The sequence below is a fragment of the Acanthopagrus latus genome, chromosome 24 (assembly GCF_904848185.1).
Source record: "Acanthopagrus latus isolate v.2019 chromosome 24, fAcaLat1.1, whole genome shotgun sequence".
Lineage (NCBI taxonomy): Eukaryota > Metazoa > Chordata > Actinopteri > Spariformes > Sparidae > Acanthopagrus > Acanthopagrus latus.
Window position 1 is genome coordinate 10,352,617 of NC_051062.1, and position 21,424 is coordinate 10,374,040.

The 21,424-nt window shown below is 42.7% G+C and overlaps 1 protein-coding gene across 9 annotated transcripts; it reads right to left on the bottom strand.

Moving 5' to 3' along the window:
• Window positions 1–540: 540 nt before the first annotated feature.
• LOC119015091 (abl interactor 2-like) lies at window positions 541–21,339 on the bottom strand. Of its 9 annotated transcripts, XM_037090734.1 has the most exons (12): window positions 21,134–21,339; window positions 16,225–16,392; window positions 15,133–15,309; window positions 13,699–13,716; window positions 12,888–12,994; window positions 9,257–9,403; window positions 7,014–7,139; window positions 6,548–6,747; window positions 5,131–5,295; window positions 4,201–4,287; window positions 3,542–3,727; window positions 541–2,981 (listed from the first exon to the last, which is right to left on the bottom strand). In XM_037090734.1, exons 1-12 carry the CDS (start codon window positions 21,248–21,250, stop codon window positions 2,806–2,808), a joined length of 1,674 nt encoding a protein of 557 aa, XP_036946629.1. In that variant the 5' UTR covers window positions 21,251–21,339; the 3' UTR covers window positions 541–2,805. The 9 variants fall into 9 exon arrangements, with proteins under 9 accessions (XP_036946629.1, XP_036946623.1, XP_036946625.1 ...); XM_037090728.1 differs by lacking the exon at window positions 6,548–6,747 and having other exon boundaries at window positions 7,015–7,139; window positions 21,134–21,331; XM_037090730.1 differs by lacking the exons at window positions 4,201–4,287; window positions 6,548–6,747 and having other exon boundaries at window positions 7,015–7,139; window positions 21,134–21,334.
• Window positions 21,340–21,424: the final 85 nt, after the last annotated feature.

Consider the following 21,424-nt stretch of genomic DNA (forward strand, 5'->3'; position numbering starts at 1 on the left):
CAGACCAAATAAATAAAAGATATAGTGAAAGCCTGCGGAAGTAGTAAAGTAATAAATAAAAAATATTAGTACAAGAAAAAAATTGCGGATGGTTGCCTGGCAACCTGCTAGCTAAAATAAGTTAGCAATAATATGTTGTGCTAGCTCACGTACAGACTGCTGACTGGAGGCTTTTTTATAAAAATGTCGTCCGTCCAGAGATATTAACTTACATGTGTTAACATTAAATACATTTTGTTAAAAAAAGAGTGCATGTGTGACTAAAATAGCTGCCCCCGGAGCCCTGATTCACTATCAATGGACTCACAAACCTTTGAGGCACACAACTGTGACCTCTTGTGGCGAAGTTGGTGAATAGACTTGAAGATTAAAACTCAGAAATCAAGATAAACATTTCATATCCATCAATCTGGTGTATTTCCAACAGCTATATCAGTCTCAGAAGGGCTGGGATAAAACTTAAGTCCACATTTTATTCTTCTGGACCAACATTCCCCGATATCCAGACACAAAAACAAGAACCAAACATTACTCCATCAATAAATCTTAATAATTTTATTGTCTTTGTTCTCATGATTTTACAAATATGATACTTCTGCAATTCAACTTTAACTGTGCAACACAATGGCATTATGGACTGTTAAACTTGACATCCTGAGGGACGTCTGTGACTCCAGGGAGCTGTGAATCCTGCAGACCAAAAGGCCTCATCTCATTTATTTATTTATTTTAGTGTCATCTGATGAGTGTATGAAACAAGAGTCGCAGATACTGAGTGTTACATCCGGCCTGTTGGCTTTTCTTTGTCCACAGGATTCACTAGCAGCTTAGACAATTCTTTTTTTTTTTTTTAAATCCACCACTGACGCAACGACGGCTACTGTCCCTCCTCCCCCACAGGTCAGAGAGCGACTCCTCAGATGCGGGCTTGGATTAAGTTGTACAGTCTCTTTGGATGAGGCTGGTGGTACCTGGTCAGAGCTTGCAGGGCTTGCTTGTCTTTTTAAGAATGGGTGATCTCGCCACAAAGGTTTTTTTGGGACACCAGCACAGATAAGAACAATGGCATGCAAGACTCACATACAGACCCACTTGTTATTATTTCTGTTTTTTGTTTTTTTTTTAATAGAAAATAAAGATTCTGACATAAGTACAAGCACTGAGCCCTCGCAAACACCCAACAGCCAAGCGTATTGGAAACTTTACGGAGGACGAACGACGCCTAAACTGACGGCGTTGAGAAGTATCGGGGGGCTTGCGACGGTTAGAACCATTTCAACACAACAGCTGGTTTCTTTTCATAATCAATAAGTCCTGTTTCAAGGACGTAATACATCTCACATTTATATTATTTCTTCTTCTACACCTTTTTACTACAAATGTATGTGCTTTTGATTTAAAACAATTTGAGAAAACAAAAATAAAAAAAGGAAAAGAAATGAAAGATTTGTAGTTCAACGACACTCCACCCCACTCTGGCCAATTTATTGCAAATGAAGTGATAACCTCTGAACAGCAACACACACTTCAATATGGCACAAGCGTCTCAGAAATGACCCTAAATGCATCGTCGTCGTCGTCATGGGTGAATATCAAAAACCAAACCACACCATATCTAAAAATATTAAGACATTAATCATCAGTAGAGCAGAAAAGATTTTTTTTTTTTGTTTTTTTAAATCCTCGTTCGAAACATGCAGTCTGCCGCTCTGCAAGCAAGAAACTCGATTCTGGACCCCTTGGTTAAAACGCCAAAAATAAAAAAGTGTCTTGGTCTCAAATGCACATGAACACTGCAAATGATTAGCCTCGCCAGTCGAGCTTATATACTTCTATTATGCATGACAGGAGCTGCAGAGTAAGACTTCAAAATCCAGGTCGTTGTGCGGTCGAGGATCTCGCTCTTTTATTTCGAGGGCTGGATGATTCCTTCTCGTGAAACCCGGTCGCAAAAGTGAAGCACGTAGTGATTAAACTCGCCCCTTTTGAGTTAGCGTGGTGCAAAAGAAAAAAAAAACAAAACAAGCAGTAAAGAACCGAGTTAAAGCACTCTCTCTGACGTCTCCCTGACCCACTGTGTCGAGCTTCGTGTGTCATCTTTTAAGACATTTGATGTGCTTCTCTAAGTGAAGTCAGCTTTGGCACTCTCCCTGCTGAGGTACCTAACCAAATACTTTGTCAAGTACGGAAACTACTGTTTGTTTTCCCCACCGAGGATATTGTTGTTGCATTATACGTTATATATAGAGGAGTATTTGTCTCTAAAAATGTCTCTGGAGTGTTAAGGAGAAAATCTACACATGAAGGCGTTCTCCTCCAGCCCTTTCTCCGAGGCCACCCTCTCAGCGGCCCCGTCTACCTTCCCACCATTTTATCCCACTACAAAATCCAAATAAATATTGTTTAAAATAAGGGCAAATTGGTAAAACAAACAGAGGAAGAAAAAAATGAAGCAAAATCAATGTAGTGGCTTCATAATGTAACACAAAACTCTCAGAATACAATAAATCCATCACCGTCCAGTCCTCCGCAGGTCAAAGAAAGAATCAAAGAAAGAAATATTACAGGGAAGGATATATCTAGAGTAGTGGTTGTTTTACAATGTCGAGAGAGTGACTGGGCTTCAGTTCGTCATGTAGCAACTTCTTTAAAAACTTTCCTCTCTTTGCCCGGAGGTGATCATGCTCTGTTCTGATCAAAGTCTTTGACCTTTAACCCTTGGCTCCCCTCCCTCCCCCATCAAAACACCACACGCTCCTCCCGCTCCTCTTCCTCATCCTCCGCTCAGAAAGGGGGGGGGATTGTTCAGTCGGCGTAGTGCATGATGGACTCGACGTAGTTGCCCGGGAAGAGGCCCGTGGTGCCGTTCATCACGCCCTCGTACCAGCCGTCGTCATTCTTCTTGATCACGTAGATGATGGCGCCCTCCTGGAACGACAGCTCGTCCTCCTTGTCCCGGGCATAGTCGTAGATGGCCACCACTGCGGGGGAAAACAGAAGTACAGGTAAAAAAAAAACACACAAAAAAAAAACAAGACTTTACTATAAATATTATGATTTAGACACAAATGTACAACAAATGCAGGGTTCTACACATTCTGAAAAAACTCTGTGATGGAGGACACGAAAACACAAGTCATACTGTCACTGACCAGCTGCTCTCTACCATTATCCTTCCATGAACAGGTGCACTCACGAACAACACGACTTTGTTGATGGAAATTAAGAAACTAAGTATATATAGGAAGATGAAAACAGAGAAAGATAAAGTTAGCTGTTATTGAAACAGCAGCTGATCTTATTTTGAGAGAAAGGTGGGGACTCTTTCAAAACTAGAACGTCCTTATCCAAGGACATGAGAATGCTGCAGACAGTCAGGTGCTTTTTTGGGTAAGATGATGTACTGATGCATGTTTTTATGTGTCCCTGTGGTCGTACTAATCAGAGTTTTGTGTCTGATGATCAACCACACAAGAGCACCATGTCCTCTCAGAAGTTTTCTTTCTTCTTCTTTTTTCTTGAGCAAGCAGTGCTGACTCACCTTTCTCCAGGTAGCTACGTGGAGCCCAGGGCGGGTCCTCCTCGGCGTAGGGGTCACTATACTCTACCACCGCCGACTCTTCTTCATCCTCGTCGTCCTCGTAGTCCTCCGGTGGAGGAGGAGGAGGTGTAGGCTCCTCGAACACCGGCTCCTCGGCAGGTGGAGGTGGGGGCGGCACGTCTGAGACTACAAATAGTTTTCAGGCGGACGGAAAGAAAACAAGGAGCAATTAGAGGCTGAGAAAGACAACTGAAGCGGTCAGAGACACAGACGACTGACTGGTATCTCATGCATTGGGGGGAAAGAACAGAAACAGTTCATGCTGGATGCTTTTAGACAACATTTAGATCCTCAGAACTGTGTTTTATTCATCATTATAACCACAGAACTTTACTGAAACTGAACTGGAGGAACAGGACATCAAAATAATGAGCAGTGAGACATGACAGAAACAAAATGTCCACACACAAATCACACATGCATTTAAAGGAAACCCAGAGACATGATCATGCACAGGAACAAAGACTCAAACATGCTTCATTATCATTTAACTTAGGAAAATATTCCAACAAAAGAGGACCAACACAATCTGTTGGGGAGAGGACGTCAACGAATGGTGGTCATGCAGGAGGGGGAGCGAGGGTCTAAAAGCCACTTACTAGTCTCCTGAACTCGGGCCACAAAGCCCATCAGAGGCAGCTGAGGGGTGATCTGCATGGAGGGGGGAGGGGGCGCGAGCGGGCCGGCTATATCACCAAACAGTATCAGTACACAGAGATGGAGGGCAGACATAAGAACAGCAAAGACACGAGAGAATGAGGTTAGAATAAAAAGGAGAAGCACAGGAGAGAGTTTAAATGCAACAGTTACAGCATGAAAACAATGTTTTTAGCAAAGCACAGACCTGACAAACTCATAATTACTCATTTTTCTTCCCTGCTGTGGTCTAAAGGAAGCACAACGTAAGATAGAATATGTAGGACAGAACCCCCTGTGGCAAGGAGTCGGTCCTAGAAACTATTTTTACAATCAGTTAATCATAAAGTAGTTCAAATATTTTATTAATCGTTACCTTTGGACAACAATACAAGTGGTCTGTCACAATTTCCCAAGTAAATGATGATCCAGATGACATTAAGTGACTTGATCTTCACTGATTAATCTCTAAAGTAGATCAAATTAGAATAAAGCTTGCTCCAATGAGGATATTAATTCAAAATGTTGAATTTGACTGCTACTTCAGTTTTAATATTAACAAATGTGACAGAAATAAACTAAAGGACAAAGATAATGTCTGCCTGGCACTACACAAAGACAGTAAGCAGGGGACAAAGATTGCAAAGAGCAGTGAAGACAGACAGAGAGCTGCTGAAGAAGTGAAGACAGTTGAGTTGATGTGAAACGATGGAGCAGAAATCCACACAGGAGGTCTTTTCATAAAAGATGCAGATTCACAACAGAACTCTGGAGTCTGAAGGCTGAGGGAGAAGAACTGGACTCTATTTTAATTAGATTCATTCATTCACTCATTTAAATTGAGGAAGTTAACTTAAAAGACATGGTGGACTGGTGAGATATTAATGCGGTACCTTGGTTCTGGGCAAAGTGTGGCCCACCGTTGAGCTGGCTCTGATTGTGGGCCACGTTGGGCTGACCGGTGACAGACGAGGGTCGGCGGTACGGCAGCGAGCCGCCCACCTGCTGGGGTTGGGCCGGCTGGGCCGGGCGGTTCATGCTGTAGAACTGAGCAGCACCTAAGAGGAAACACCAGGTGGCAGCAGAGAGTCATTTAACAAGAGTGTAGAGGTGGAGGAGAAGGAGGAGGAGGAGGCTCCTGAACAGTGAGGTCATGTTAACTCAGCTTCTTTCTGTTATATCTTCACATGTAATGCTACATTCAGTTTTAATTTAATATAATGTGTTATATTTTACAGAAATTATCCTGCAGGCTGTCATGTAAAAAACAAAAAGTGCAGGAAACCAAAATTGTATTCACTAATGGATTCCCAAATTCATTGTCTACTTCCACTTTATCAAACAAATAATGTGGTAGGGGAGAGTAACTTTAACATTTCCATAATTCATCAATATCAACATTTGACTCATAGTGTCCATTTCCCACTGAGAACAGCAGCGGTGCACATTAACTGTGGAATACAATATCCAGCCACAGAAAATCACTCGCACACATACACAAAAACAAAGAAGCACACATGACTGTGCAAGCATTTCACAGCTCATGCATTAAACATCAGAACATCGTCGCTGTCAACACGGACACAGGCAGCTGATGAGAAGCTGTGAGGGATGACGAGAGGACCATCCAGCAGAGATGAAAAATCTGAGGTAGATGGCAGAAGAGCTGCACACTATCCAGACAGTTTGATAAATATTCTGAAGTGGAAAGCTCTACACTGACATTTAAAAGTGAATGTGTTTTCTTTATACTGGATAGTGAGACCTACATTTTCTGCACTTAATGTTGCATTTTTGGATTAAGTGCGCAGCCCTTGAGAGATGGACGCTGACCTGCTTCTCCTGGTTGAAAGCAACATATTTCTGTATTTTAACAAGTAGCTTTAATCAGTAGGCTCATTCAACAGTCCACTTACTTGTTGCTCTCACAATATCAGCTGCTATGTTTCAACAAAGCGAAACGGCTGATCAAGCGAGCACTCGGGCTGAAATTCAGCCATGAATTTCTGTCAGAGTGTCAACTGCTATACGATAAAAATGTTTTGTCTCCTTGACGGTTTCACACTATTGTTAAACGATGTCGAGTTTAAATCACAGGTATCCAATTAATTGAAGATTCTGACAAATTCTTTCTCCCTTGACACTAATAATTCAGATCTTGAAGAGGGATTATAGAGAAAAAAAACCTTGTGATTGAGCAGGCAGAGCATCATGACGACATGCTGGTGGATGAACACGTGAGGGTCTTTCAAGCAGGATGGAGGGTGTGGCAGAGGAGCGGGCGAGCTTCACCCACCGGGTTACACTCACCTTGTGCGGGGTTGCCGAAAGGAGCTGTGCCAGTGGGGGCCGCGGAGGCAGGGAGCTGGGGCGGGGGGGGGGGTACAGGCGGGATCTCTACAGGGGGGTTGGGGGCCTGTGGGGGGCCGTCTAGGGCGGAATTGGGGGGTCCGGGGGTGGTGGCAGTGTTGGGGGAGGGTTTAGCTGGGTTGGATGGGGCGGGGGCTGATACGGAGGTGTCGAAGGCGAAGATTGAAGAGGTGAAAGATAAGGAAGGAGAGAAAAGGTAAGTGAGGGAGGGTCAAGACAAGAGAGTGAGACGGGAGGAGAGGAGTCCAGTAGATCCAGAGTTCCTACACTTCATCATTTAATCTAAATTTTAAAGCATGTAGGAATCCTGGATACTAAACAAAGATTAGTCAAGTTAGAGTCAGGCACACACACACAGATCCTGCAGTCAGCTGCTGCTTGGAGAGGAAACAGGAAGCGGACGTTACCTGGGAAGGCGGTGGGCGGGGCTGGAGTCGGCACGGCGATGGGCACGCCCACGCTGCCACTGCCGCTGTTCTCTCGGCTGCTGCTGCGACTGCTGCTGGGGTGGCTGCCTCCGCTGCTCCCACTGCTGGTGGTGAGTAGGGCAGCAAACATGTCAGACCACAAACACTCTCACTCACACACAAACACACACACACTCACGCTCACACCGTCGCACACTCAGACTCTGACTAAATCGTAACGCGCTGATCATTTTTTAGTCAAAGTAAAATGTCCCTGTGCGTTGAAATCAAATAGTCACGTGTAGCCGTTTTCAACCAAAAACTTCCAGGAACTTTGGGAGCCATGGGAACAAGAGTCAGGAACTTAAGAGCTTTTCTGTTTCATCTTATGAACCATGAAGATTCAGCAAATTGATAATGTCTGATAATGAAGAAAAACAACAGCAGTGTTCACAGATATAAAAGTATGAAGCTGCTACGATTAATCGATCAGTCCTACTACTATCTGGACGCCACATTTAAGGATAAGGATGAAAAGATCAATAATGACACTTTTATGTATTTATTCATCTTCTGATATACATCTTTCAACATTAAATAGACAAATGTATTAATGAGGGTAATGAAAGTTATCATCTGCACTCAGTAAATGTTTATCAGAGCTGCAGAAGAACAGCTGAAGAAGTCAGAAGCCATCATGTCTGACCCTTCCTGCCTTGGTGGTTTTCTATCTTGCATGTCTCACCCTGTGTTGTTTCTGTTTTCTTTAAACGCTACTGCAGCAGAACAAAATGGGCCTTAGGGACAAATAAAGGTCTTGAACCTGAGTTTGAACTTGTGTTTGATCGATGGGATGTCCTGCGAACTCTGCTCGGGTAGTTCCGAGGAAAGGGAACTTCTTTTTTTGCACAAGGACGTCTGCGAGACGAAGTTAATTTGCAGTGGGGTTAAACAAAAATAAAGTCAATCATATTTCTAACCTTGAAAACATACTAGTTAAAAATAAACATGTCTTAACAACTTTTAAGTTAGAAGAATCACTGGATGTCCAGATCTGACATTGATAAGGTGAGTGGAGGGAGGAGTTCAGCAGCATTTTGACTGGACCATACCTACGCATTTAGTCCAACAGTTGAGGCCTTGAATTAGTGAAAGGGTTCCCGAGCTTTTGGAAAAGTTCCTGTGGTTGAAACATACTAATACACTTTCTTATCCTGTCTTGTATTTCAGTTTCAATATGTGCAACAAGCCTATAATAATACAGTCTCGCTCCATCTTCTGGCTTCACAGTAGCTCAGATTATTAATGCGGCACCCTCAAGAGCATTGATGTGTTAGCGTGAGCTGTTATGCCTTTGAAATGACTTATGTCACAGTGATAAAAAAAAGCAGCTGGAAGCTTTTGCCGAGGACACATGACACAGGTGACGCAGCAGCGACACAAGACAAAGACAAGGATATGACACGCTCTAAAAAAAAAAAAAAAGCGGGAAGCATCAGGACACATGGGGCGAACGCTTTGTACGACAGAAGAGAGCGCATGGCTGAGAGATGAAGAAAATGAGCTGTGGATGGAGCGGTGCAGATAAAGACTTGTGCTGAGAGGAGAGTCGGGGGAAAGTTATCTCGTCTATTTCCGGACCAGAAATAGTAAAAAACATTTGGCCGACAGATGGGACGCAGTGATGAAACTTTCCATGTTGTTTTCCACCAGAACCCCCCATGATTTTACTTCTGTCATGGCAGACAGGGGAGTCTATGAATATCTCTGCGTGTTTGTGATGAAAGGGGCTTGTCTTGGGAGATGAGCTGACATTGGGTTGACAGGACTGTGGGGGCGACGCTGCCTATTAAATGACTATTACCATAGGAACCTGCGTCTAGTCGTGCTAAATACGGCTCAGTCTCTACCTCGTCCTCATTTCTTTTGCTCTTATCTGAGCAGCGAGGAGAGCAAACAGGTGAGGGATTTCCAAATGAAACATCAACCGGGGCTTCCCCTGGGAGCTGTTGCACAGTGTCGGTCAAAATTGTGACTTACGGTGGAATTAAAAAAAAGAAGGGAGCAGAAGTGATTAAACTTTCCACGAGGAGTCATTTCAGAGAGGAGGAAGAAGAAGGAGGCATGTTCAAGAGCTGAATCGCTCTGTAGGTGTAGAGGAGAAGAAGGAAAAGGGGGGAGGAGGTAGAAAAGTCTGTTTGAGAAGTGTACAGAGGCATGCTGGGAAGGGGGAGCGGGGTACCTGTACGTGCGGTTCCTCTGATTAACGGATGCAGTGCGTGCAGGGCTCTGCTGGGGGTGCGCCATGTTGCGCGTCGGGCTCGAGACGTAGTCGTTAGGGACAACGGGTGGACGCACCGGCTCAAGCGTCCTATAGGGGGAGTGGCGCCTGCGAGAGGGTCAGGAGGACAGGAGTCGAAGGGGGGTGGGGGGGGGCATCCACAGAGAAGTGTAGGGGAGGAGGGGAGGAGGAGGAGAGCAAGAAACAAACAAGTGCAAACTTAAAAAAATGGGGTATGACAGGTGGTGAACATCGAGGGCTGGCTGAGGTGAATCCACAGGCGTCGTCGGGCGCTGTCAGGGCGGAAAGCAGCCGCTGCTGTCGGCTAAAAATCACAATCCTACGAGACGTAAACTCAATGGCTCTGGTGTAATGAAAGACACGTCTATTATCTTCCCTTGCAACCAAGGTTATCAAATAAAGTATAGTTTATGTAACCTGGGACAATTTTGGTTGAAACAATAGTAATTAACTGTACTTTTCTCTCTCTACCTGATCTTCACTCCCTTACAATTTTCAAGGACATTTTCTTGCCATGCTTTCATGGTTCAGCAGCATCCAGGGGATTAAATCGTCTTCCTGAATGTCAAAAAAGGTTCTTCAACAACTGTAAAGTTACTTTAAGGACTTAGTACCTTCACAGCTTAAGTTGTTTCTTGGTGTAAACATACATTTATAGTTTGGCAGATGTATTTCAGCAGTTTATATAAGTTGGTCCCAAATGGTTACACAAATGCAACAGTTGTTTATTAAATTACAAAGCAGAGCCTTCAAAAAATAGATTCAAATCCCCAAATCTGTATTCACTGCAAGCCGTTCACTTTGGTATTTAGTTTAATTGTTTTGTTGCTGACAAACAGACAATTTTGGCTTGAAAAAAGTGACAGAAGTGGGTGTTTTGAGCATAGCTTTTGTTGTCTTGTCTGGTTGTTTTCAATAAAAGTAAGGGTAAGATTTTTTTAAGTAGCCAACAGGATTAAATTCCCATCTGTCCTTCCAAAGTGTCCCTGAACAAGAGTCTCCGTATTCTGAACCAGAAGCCTTCAAATTATTTTAATAAAAACAGAGAAAGTGCTTTTTAACCCGACAGCAGCGCCGTGCGGATGATGTCCTCAGCTTTAGAATTGGTTAAAAAGAAAATAACACAATCCTGAGATTTATTAATCTGGGCCTGAAAATATGTTCTGGCATGTAAATTTCCCAGCTGACACAGCGGGGTGACCCATCTCTGAGCACTGTTGCTATGGTTAAAAAACATCGGTATGAGGAATATGGGGCAGCCAGGAGTGGGCGGGCTGGGTCACAAACACACGACTGAAAGTAAATGTGTAAAAACAAACAAAGAGAAAGTTGAGTAACGGAAGAGAAACGACAAATTAATTTAAAAAAAAAAAAAACACAAGGAAGATGTCCGCCCGTAGCCACAGGCTGCGGCAGGAGGTGCATCATGGAGGGTTGGAGCTGTGGTTGATCGGCATGCGTCTTGAAGGGACAGAGACACACGCAGACACGCCTCTGAAGGTCAATATGAAGGGGTGGACACACTCCATCACTCACAAAGTCAGACACAGACAGAGGGGGCTGACACACACACACACACACACACATTTTCACACACAGGAACACAAACAGCACTTGACGCACAGGAAGATCCCGAGGGTGACAAGAACACAACGTTTATGTGCTGCACTAAAGTCCCTGTGGGATAAGAGATACCTTCAACAGTCAGACACACAGAACAGAAAACATCAAGAGCAGCTCCGTCTGCAGGAGCTGAGACATTAAGAACAACAAACAGTGTTTCCCATTAACTCGACTCTTATCTTTAACAGAGTGACACACAATCAGGGTGAGAAAAGACCACACACACACTTCTGGCTAAACAAAAACTATCAAGGGTAATCAAGAGGTCGCACTCTGATAACAGCCCTATTGAGGCACACAATGATATAAACACACCTGATAACAATACACTGGCTGCTACTGATAAGGATTCCTCAGTGAGCGTTTTAATAAAACTCAAAAGCAAATAATTCCGAGTTGGACACAAACAAGTAACTTGCATAAATGACCATGTTTTTGAAGGTCACATCTTCCTATTCATAAATAAATAATCAATTGATATATAATCAGAACAAGACTGATTGTGAATATAATCTGTTAATTTCAGTCCCACTGTTTACAAACCTAATCTGATCTTGGGCAAACTACACTCAACTCTAATTAAACGTTTAATGACACAGTTCATTGTGTGAGCCAGCCTGAATTTGCCAACACTAATGAGTTTCTAAATGTTTGACACGGACTGTTACCAAGCCTGGAACGTCATCATTTTAGGGGCAAAGCCACTCTGCCTTGCCAAATGCCCAAAATGTATCTTCTGCATTTTCTGTGCGTAACCAACATGCACAGCAAAACTTGTACATCTACAATAAAAAAACCTGGAAAGTAATGTTGGCAACAATGAATGGGCAAGTTTGGAATGTTTAATTAGCATTCCTGAGATACATTTTCTTACACGCAGCAGTTTGTTTCACTTGTAAAGTGAAGCAGAACAAAGTGAGGACAAAACGTGATCCCTCTGACAGCTGCTGGTTATTTCCCACCCTGATTAGTACCGCCATCAAGAGCTGTTGAGTTTCTGACGGTGACCTTTGTGCCAACGTTCCTCCGGTGCCCTGGCATTAGACAAATGCCAATAAAAGGTTGAAGACTGGGAGATGTGAGAGCTCACCACCTGCACAAATGCCTGCTCAGACTCCAGGCTCAGTCTCAACAGACGGGGCTTTCCTGAATCAATTACACGCCTTCTTTGTATTTTATCAAACTGCACGCTGAAATGTGACAACTTCGTGTTTCAAGCAGTCTTTACTTGTGTAAAATGTCAGTGTTTTTAGCCTGAGGCGGCACGCTGACTGTGTGGTTAGTCTAGTCGTCTCACTGCAGGAAGGTTTGCTTTGAGACCGGTACTTTCTGAATCAGCTTAAGACTAAGAGCTGACCAAACATGTTCATCTGCCGGTTTGATCTATTTAGGATGCTTTAATATTTGTTTCACAGTCCAGTTCCAGTGTATGATTATTCTGAAGAGCTAAAAGTTTATTACTATTTGGGGCACTTTAGTATTATTATATCAATAAGTCTATCTTATTATTATTATAGTTTGTTGTATATGTAAATGTTTATCCTTGACCATCAAAAGTAGTATTCAAGGTTGTTACGTCAGATATATCTGAGGTCCGAACATCAGCAAAGCTCCTTTAAAAGTGCAAGAAACGTTAAAAGTGCCAGATTTCAGCATGGAGTTTGGTGTGAAAATCCCCCTTGCATGAAGAGAGAGAAGAAGACTCCTGACTCCATCTCAGCAGACAGATAAAAAACCCCAAAAAAACAAAAAGAAGACCACTGTGAGAACTGGCACTGAAATGCACTTTAAACCACCCAGAGGACACTAATTAAACAAGGAGGTGATGATGAAACTGGGAGCAACCAGGTCCATCTGAGGGGGCTCGTGGTTACTCCCCCGGAGCCACAAAAATACATTCAAGTCTCTGACGTCCAGCTGAACACAAGGTGTCGGCATCGTTACATACCCAAGGGTTCCCTTCCCTGACATGGGCGGGCTGGGGGGCTTCTGTGTGGGGGGGTTGGTGCGAGGGAGTCCACCGCCTCCTCCGGCCTTCATGTTCTGAGCGCTGGCCTACAGGAGGAGCACAAATATGTTAACCAAAGATCACTTTTAAACATATAAATTAAACCTTCACAACTGTTTCGCAATGAGAGTTAAATCTATTTACTTTCTTGGCATGTTTGTTTGTTAAATATGAAGCTGGAAGTTGTGACGGTTTGCACAGCTTACCATAACGACTGGAAACAGAGGGAAACAGCTAACATGGCTAGCAGCGCTGAGGCTCACTTATTATATCTTGATTGTTTAATCCACAAAAACACACAAAACAAAAGTGAATCAAGGGTGATGGTATAAAAAAAACCCTGACTCCTGTAAACTTGCTAGCAGTGCTAATTAACATGTTATATCTTGTTCGATTAATCCACAAAACACAACATGTAATTAGTGAGATTAAGATGGTAGAGGGCAGATTTTTACTACTTTTTTTCCAAGCAAGGCTAACAGTTTCCCCTTGTTTCCAGTCTTTACGCTAAGCTAAACTACCAATTACCAGCATGATATTGAACAGACCGAAACCAGAGTGGTATTGAATTTTTCATATCAAAAGCCAGTAAGGTTCTTTTCCAAAATATCAAACCAGAGCAGTAAAACAACAATCAAAACACACGAAGACGAAAACAAACAGGGACATCTCTCACAGCAATTCAAAACAACTCATTCAAAAACCACAAAAACACCTCCCTCAGTTGAGGCTTTTACTTTGAAAGTCTTACCTTAAACCTTTGCAACCACTATGGTTGATTATAAAGATTAAATTAGGGCAAGCAGAAGAGAGAAGAGGAAGAAGAAATCAGAGGATTAATGGTTGAAGGAGGAGAGACAAACAACAATTATTCATGCATGTGTTCCATGAAGCCAAGCTGGTTAGATTCGTCCAACAAAGGCTCAGTGTTAAAATCTAAGGAATTTGTTCTTTGAGACCTTTGTGAGGTCGAAGCCACTGATTCGTATTGGGGCAAAAACAAGATCCTCTTTGTTCAAACTGCCAGTGGGAGAGAAGCTTTCCAAAAAAAAAAAAAATCAGCCACCCTGACTGTTAAATAAATGAAATAATCAGTGCAGAGGAACCTGTTAGCAGCAGCAGGTGACAGATAAACACACAGCTGATTTTATGTCCTGGGTGACGTCAGTTTCCCAGTCATTGATTACTTCTTAAATTACTTGTCACTGAAACCCAATAGTGATTGTTTGACCTCTAGAAGTCCTCTCCATTGTTCCCTGCAGTGAATAATCCACTTTAACACAAACACAGTTACATTTCTGACATTTTTTGAAGGTCTCATCACTCTCTAACTAAACAAATTCCCAATAAAACTCTACAGCAGATGTTTTCAAGCTTGTCTTGCACGTGAATCCTTCATTTGAAGCACTTGCAAGCCTCATACCCTCACATTCTTTTGATCATTTTTAGAGAGCTGATGAGGTACAGTTGGGCAAGTTCGATCAAAGTCATTTTCTACCTCATAATTTCTGCAAATTTCCATCAAATAGTGACTTTATGTGACCCAGACTTTTCATTTTTAGAGGTCTGAAGAAGTAAAACAACACAGGAACTCATACCATAAAGCAAAGATTAAAAAATGTAGAAATACAAACATAATTTAGTCTATTCAAAATAATTTTCTACCTGACAATTTGTGAGCATTTCAATCAACCTAGTTTCTTGTTTAAGGTCCAGAAGTCAAACTTCACTGGACTTCACACAAAAAACAGATTTTCTTTTTTAAAAAGGTAGAGAAACGACCTTCGTGTGTGCACATTTCCATGAAATGGTGACTTTGATTATTTGAATCTTCTCTAATATCCTGAAGGTTAAACTAACAAGAGCCTTGTGCAAGAAAGCAAGAAACAGTAGAAAAAACAAACAGAATTTGGTGCTTTCTAAATTATTTTCTACCCCATAATTATAACTAAACCCCAGGCGGGAAAGAGAGCAACTTAAAACCATCTTCAAACACTGATTATCATCAAATTAACCTTCTAAACTGGCTTGTAGTTTGTGTTTCATGCCCAGATTTACTTCTGCTAATTTCCCACCCACACATCTGTTTCACTGAGAGCCAACAGAGCTTAATTAAGGCCCCTCCATTCTCATTAACAGCCCCAGTGTAATGATAAAATGAAGGGGAGAAGAGCGAAATGACCACCTTCACGCCGTGGCCCATGTCGTCCAGCATGCTGTAGTCGATGGGCTTGCGGATGTAGCGCACAGGCCTCTCGGGATTGGCTGGGGCGATGATCTTGTGTGTGCGGGACGTGTTCTTGTTGGTGGTGAGGATGCCGATCTCCCGCCGGGCCACCTTCTCTTTGTGGATGTCCACCGTCTAAAGAAAAGAGGCAGGAGAGAGGGTGTTTCTTCAACTTCCCGTACGTTTCTTTTAAATTTAAATACAATATTAAATACTGCCTGTTCTCTAAATCCTAAAAGTCTGCCCTTTTTTTATTATGAAGGTGAGACATTTCTGACGATATCATTCAAATTCTGTCTCATGTTGAGGAAACTCATTATCTTAATCCAGCGTTCCTGCACCCTTTCCCAAGTCAAACTTCAAAGAGCATTCTCAAGCATTTCCAGGAACTTACATCCATGATAAATGACTGATGATTTAAAGACAAATGTATACGCTCATACTGATAAATTTCATCGCATTAATCCAGTGTTATGGGCTATAAACAACCAGAATCAAGTTGAAGGAAAACATAAAATAATCTTCTTGTTTCTAAATGTGTCACCTGTCTGTACGCCAGATAAAGCTATTTCTTGTCAAAGAAATTCAGTTAGAATTTCAAATTAATTTCAAGCATTTTATCCCCCAACCTTGAAAACAGCACATTGAAATAAGAGTTTTTCAAGGATTTTCAGCACCCGTACAAGCCCTGTTATCCAACCTGTGGGATCAACGTTAAAAGATTTTTTTAACCGACTGTGCAGCACCGACAGGCATCTTCCCATTTGCCTGCACTGCAGATATACTGAATTATACATGCACACATGTGCTGTGCACATTCACCAGTACAGCTGCACTCTATGCAAGGTTTCCACCCCACATTTTGACAGTCAAACTATTCACCATTCATCAGGGCATAAAAAGTTCAGTGAGGTGGGCACAAGACCAAAGTTTCATGAATTAAAGTCCAACAAGTATTTTACAGGATAAACTTTAAAGACTTGAAGAGGGCCTTGTCGTTTGTCTTCATTATTCTTTGCATGTGAGCCAAGAAGCCACTGTGTTGCTGACCTGTGAGATGTGGTTGATGGAGGACTCCATGCGGCGGAGCTGTGACGCCTGGATGTCGAGCATCTGCAGGACATTGTTGGCCAGCGTGTTGATCAGGTAGGCTACGCTGGCCAGAGATTGGGTAGTGTAGTTCTTGGTCTCCTCCAGCGCCCTCTGCTTGTCTGGAGACTGAACGAGAGAAAGGAGAGAACTTGTTTAAAACATACAGTATATTTGCATTTTACATTGTGCAAAGGAGCCCGTCAGTCATCCACACAGAGCGAGGAGGGTAAACATTTTGCTTATCTTGTGCAAAGATATTTTGGAAGCCGACTCCCACGCACTTTCCAATCCTGTAAGTCTTGTTGTTGCAGCTCTAATCTGCCCTCAGGTTGTGATAAAGAAGTTAAAACTAACTAAAATAACTTTGCTGTGACATCAGGACATTAAATGCTAAATGTTAATACAGAAGGGGTTTACTTAAATTTATAACACCTGAAAGCAAATATCATCACCGTAAAACGAGACACAAAACGAGAGAATCCAGGAGCAGATCAGCTCTGCATCTAAAAAATTAAAAAGACCAACAGGAGCCTGAGTGAAACATGTGGCAGGAGGTTGGAGGCAAAATGCTTTCCTCAAGTAAAGAAAACTTTAATGTCTGGTGAAGTATTACAGCTGCAGTCAGTGTGAAAGGAGTCTTCAGAGGCGGTTGTTCGGGTCGTGGGTACAGCGTGGGCACATCAGCTGGAGCATCAAAGGCCAGATAGATCAGCAAATGTTACTGCTGGGAAACTGCTCCTTACTGACACTGAATGTAATGAAGCACAACATGCAGTTTAACGAAAATGGCATATCTATAATCACACTGCTTGTTTCTGCCCCTCAGCTGTGAGGAATTGCAGGTATATTTTGTCTCGTGTGATAATAAACTGTCTATCTTGACTGTTACAACAAACAAACAATTTAAGATTCCACGCTGGGCTGCAGGAAACATTTTTTGCCACTTATTGACATTTTATGGCAGAAATGCTTAAATGGTAAAATAATCAAATAATTAATCTGTAATTAAAATAATTGTTGTGTTGGTTAAAGCCTGTAAGATAACAGATGAAACACAGCAAACACTTGATGGTTCCTGCTTCTCAGATGTGAGGGTTTGCAGATTTAATTTGTCATGTGTGATAATAAACTGACTTTCTGCCGACTGTTGTCACACCAGACAAGCAAATAAGATGCCGCGCTGGGCTGTAGGAAACAGCGATGATGGCACTTCATTAGAATAATAATCAGAAGACTGATCTGTAATGAAAGTAACTGTTATATTAGTTAGAGCCAGAAAGAGAACATTATTTGCCTCCAAAATGTAGTCGAGTAGAAATATAAAGTAGCAGAAAATGGAAAGTACCTCAAAATTATACCTGGGTAAATGTACTTAGTTACACTCTGCTCAGTATGAGCCCTGAAAAAACAATATCAGTCAATCATAATTATTCAGTAAATAGAAAATTATTCAGGAAGTAATCTGATAAAGGATCAATCATTTGAGGCATTTTTCAAGCAACACAGATCGAACATTTTTTTCTTCCTGCTCCTCAGATTTGATGATTTGCTTTTATTTTTGTCTGATGTTGAAGATAATTGATTAGTGTTTTGGACACATCAATGGAAAACTGAAGAGAGCATTTTTTTTCAGCATTTCCTGGAGTTTATAACAATTAATCTGGAAGATAACCTGCTGTGTAACTGATCAGGAAAATCATGAAATGAATCCATTTTTAAACCCAACGACCCCCCCCCCCCAACAAACAACCACTTCCTTCTGCAGCAGATTGATTACAACACACTGTGGGTCACTGCAGCCGTTGGGTTGTGATTGGATATTGACTTATCGATTGATTTTATCTGATCTTCTTAATTTGTAATCATAGCTGAGGTTCGAGAGCCAAATCTAGGGCTTCCTATAGATTTTCTTTGTATTTCCGTCCGAAGATATTGACAAAACGTCAGGCAGAAATCAGGAAACGGTCACACTGTTAGGTTTAATTTCACTGTCATAAAACACTGAAGCTACAACCTGAGTCGTTTTAGTTTTTTTGGCTAAACTGATATTAGAGAAATATAAATAAAGGCTGAATATAACAGCACAATAAAGCTACAAGCAGGGGTGTCCCCATTAGTTCAAACAGCTGCTCCCTCAGTGGGAACACGTCGACTCCCTTTCAGGTGAAACGGACGCTGCTTGTGATGCAGGAAAAATTTCTGTAGGAATCACAAAGTGCAATCCAACCCAACAAATCATCGAACTGCAAACAAACAGCATCATCTGACGGAGCATGGAGGGTGCAGTATCGCTGGAGTATGAAGACAAACAGGTTATGTGGTAGAAGTCAGGAGCTGAGCTGCAGCTGCTGCCTGCAGGGCACGAAAGAGACATTTCTGATCTACGAGTCACACGCTCTAATAGCCCGGTGGTGAGACGATGCATGTACCAGAGTAAAATATTGTATCCTCAGGTTGGTGGCTGGAAATGAAGGAAAACCCACCGTAAAACAGCCTCGTTATACTTTTTCTTTTACATTTTTGGGGTAATTTACTAAAGAGCGTTTCTCTCCTGATACCAAAACCTCAACTGAAGAGTACATCCTGAGGCAATCCTTGATTGGTGCTAAAAAATGTATTGGTCAGGCTCTATTTAATGTACTTTTACTGTCATGCCATGGTCATGTTAGACCTTAAAGACAAACGGATGCTTTTTGACAACAAGCCTTCGTCAGGAAGTCAAAAAATGTGCCTATTTAAGAAACAAAAGGTCAGGACTCGTGTAAAACAAAAGACAGAGGACAATTCAGTGTATTTCTATAAGAGGGTTGATGTGTGTGACAATTATGGAAATAATAAACGACTTGCAGTTATATTACAGCCTTCTTTTTGTCTCCCGACCACTCAAAGCGCTTTTCAACACTTGTCACATTCACCCATCCTCACCCACATTCATGCACTATTAGTAGGGCTGCCATGCACGGCTTCGACCTGCTCATCACGACATTTCTACGCTCCGTCGTTCACACATCCAGAGGAGCCATCAGGAGAAATTTGGGGTTTAGCACCTTCCCCAAGGACAGTTCAACATGCAGCCACAGTCGGGGATGAAAGTGCCGCTCTAGAATTAGTTGACAACCTGCTCTACTTCCTGAGCCACAGCTGCCACCGCTGCACAGTTGTAGTGAGGAGCAGAAAATGTGTAACAATTCGATTGACAAATTCAAATGTCTCACCATGATGTAATGTTGGCATTAGTATTATAAGGATGCTGTGAAAGTTGAAAAAACTACTCCTGCAATCTTGTTTCATAGGCAGCAGTTCTTGTTTTATGCAGTTTGTTTTTTGCAATTTTCCCAAATTGCTCTGTGCATTTACGATCTCTCTGATTTAATGCCACATTTTTATCTGCTCCAGCTGGAAATGCTGCTGACTTTTGGATGAAATCCATCCATCGTTACGTTCCCAGTCCAGGAAATGCTCTGAATCTGACACAAGCCTTTTCACAACTCGGCCCACATCTGAATGAAACAACCTTCCTCCTCAAGTGAGAAGACAAAGTAATTCGAGGAATAACTTCATCATCATCAGACTAATACTTTAATACTGAAAACCAACTAACAGGTTCAACAAGTGTCCATCCCTCCATGACTAATGTTACAAGAAACCCAGACATGGCTGGGAAGAAGTAAATCAGGGCTAAGACAGAGTAACCCTCAGACAAATTCTTGTGTCCAGCTAATCTATAAGTGGTAATACCCATCTGACAGCAGCTGGGAAAACATCGCAGGGTGAGAAGAAACCAGGGCAGCCTGCCAGACAGCAAGCTGCCAACATCCAATGGGCCGCCGCCGCCTCCTCCTCCTCCTCCTCCTCCTCCTCCTCCTGCACGGGGCATCCTGTCAGACCTGATCAGCCCTGTTCATCAAGGATGTCACATTTCAGCATCACACCTTGTCAAAACCTCTCTCGGCTAACACTCTGGTCCCAAAATGTGTGCGATTAAAAAAAAAAGGTGAGGAGAGAAAGCTCAGGTGACCAGAATTGCCTTGGAAAGTGAGCTTTCACAGCTGCAGAATATCACAAAAGCTGTCACACAAGCCAAATCCCATGCAATTAAACTGCACTTTCACCACATCTTTTACAGGGATTGTTGACTCTGAGATGCAATAGTAGACTATCTTACCCAAGCCGAATTACATTTCATGAATGGAGATAATAAATCATAGCTACACAGGCTTTAAAGGGAGCATTTTTAGTGATGAAAAGACATAAATCAGGTGTATTACACCGCTGTATGCGTTTCAGCACAACATCATAAATCAACGGCTGTTAGTAATATTGTCACGGTGGTTAATCTTCTGTCAACCAAAGCTCATTAGAAATTAATCTGGCTTCATATCCCACATCTCCGGCCGGTGCACGATCATCTGGCGGCCGCGGTGGCAGTGATTGATCCCGCAGAGAGCGCAGAAATTGATTTTCACGGTGCCTGTTTGGTGATTTGGACCGTGGGTGATGCCGAGCAGCTGGCTAGCAGGCGAGCTAGCAAGCTAACAGTGATAGCCCACTGTGGATGTACAAGTCACACACACCGTTATATCGATGGAAAAAACGAAGACACACACACCGTTATTATGTACTGACGCGAGTGTGGCTGGAAAATGACAATTCACGCGTCAGTTATTTGATAAAAAACGCTCCGACTGTGGTTGTTTTTGCGTTAGCTGAGGCTAGCTAGGTAGCGCGCTAACACGGCAGCATCACATCGGCAGCGTTAGCAGTTAGCTAGCCTAGCATCACTTCGCCCCACCGTGGTGCTCGCCAGTGATGCCCGACAAATAAAACAAACTACACCGCCTCTTGCTCCGCCCGTGTGGGAGCCTACCTGGACATAGTTGCTCTCGCAGTACTCCGCGACTCTTTCCAAATTGGTGAAACTGTCTAGTAGTGCGCTTCGTCCTGCTGGAATCTCCTCTTCCAGTAGCATTTGTAGCTCCGCCATTTTCACATCTTTAGCAGAGCGTAGTGGTGAGTGAGTGTGTGAGTGTGTGTGTGGTGTCAGCGTGTAAAGAGCTCTCTGGCGCCCCCGCGGCCGTGTGCGGTACTGCAGCAGGGCTCTCCCAGCAGCTGGTGGAGAACAGAACAGGGGATCCCAAAATTAATAATGTTTCAAACA

Excerpts from the sequence above, each read along its gene's own strand:
- LOC119015091 (XM_037090734.1), bottom strand. The coding sequence starts at position 21,250 with ATGGCGGAGCTACAAATGCTACTGGAAGAGGAGATTCCAGCAGGACGA. Across the intron at positions 6,748-7,013 it reads CCGCCCACCGCCTTCCCAGG|ATCAGCCCCCGCCCCATCCA; the intron begins TAACGTCCGCTT and ends CGACACCTCCGT. Across the intron at positions 3,728-4,200 it reads GGCCCGAGTTCAGGAGACTA|TCTCAGACGTGCCGCCCCCA; the intron begins GTAAGTGGCTTT and ends AACTATTTGTAG.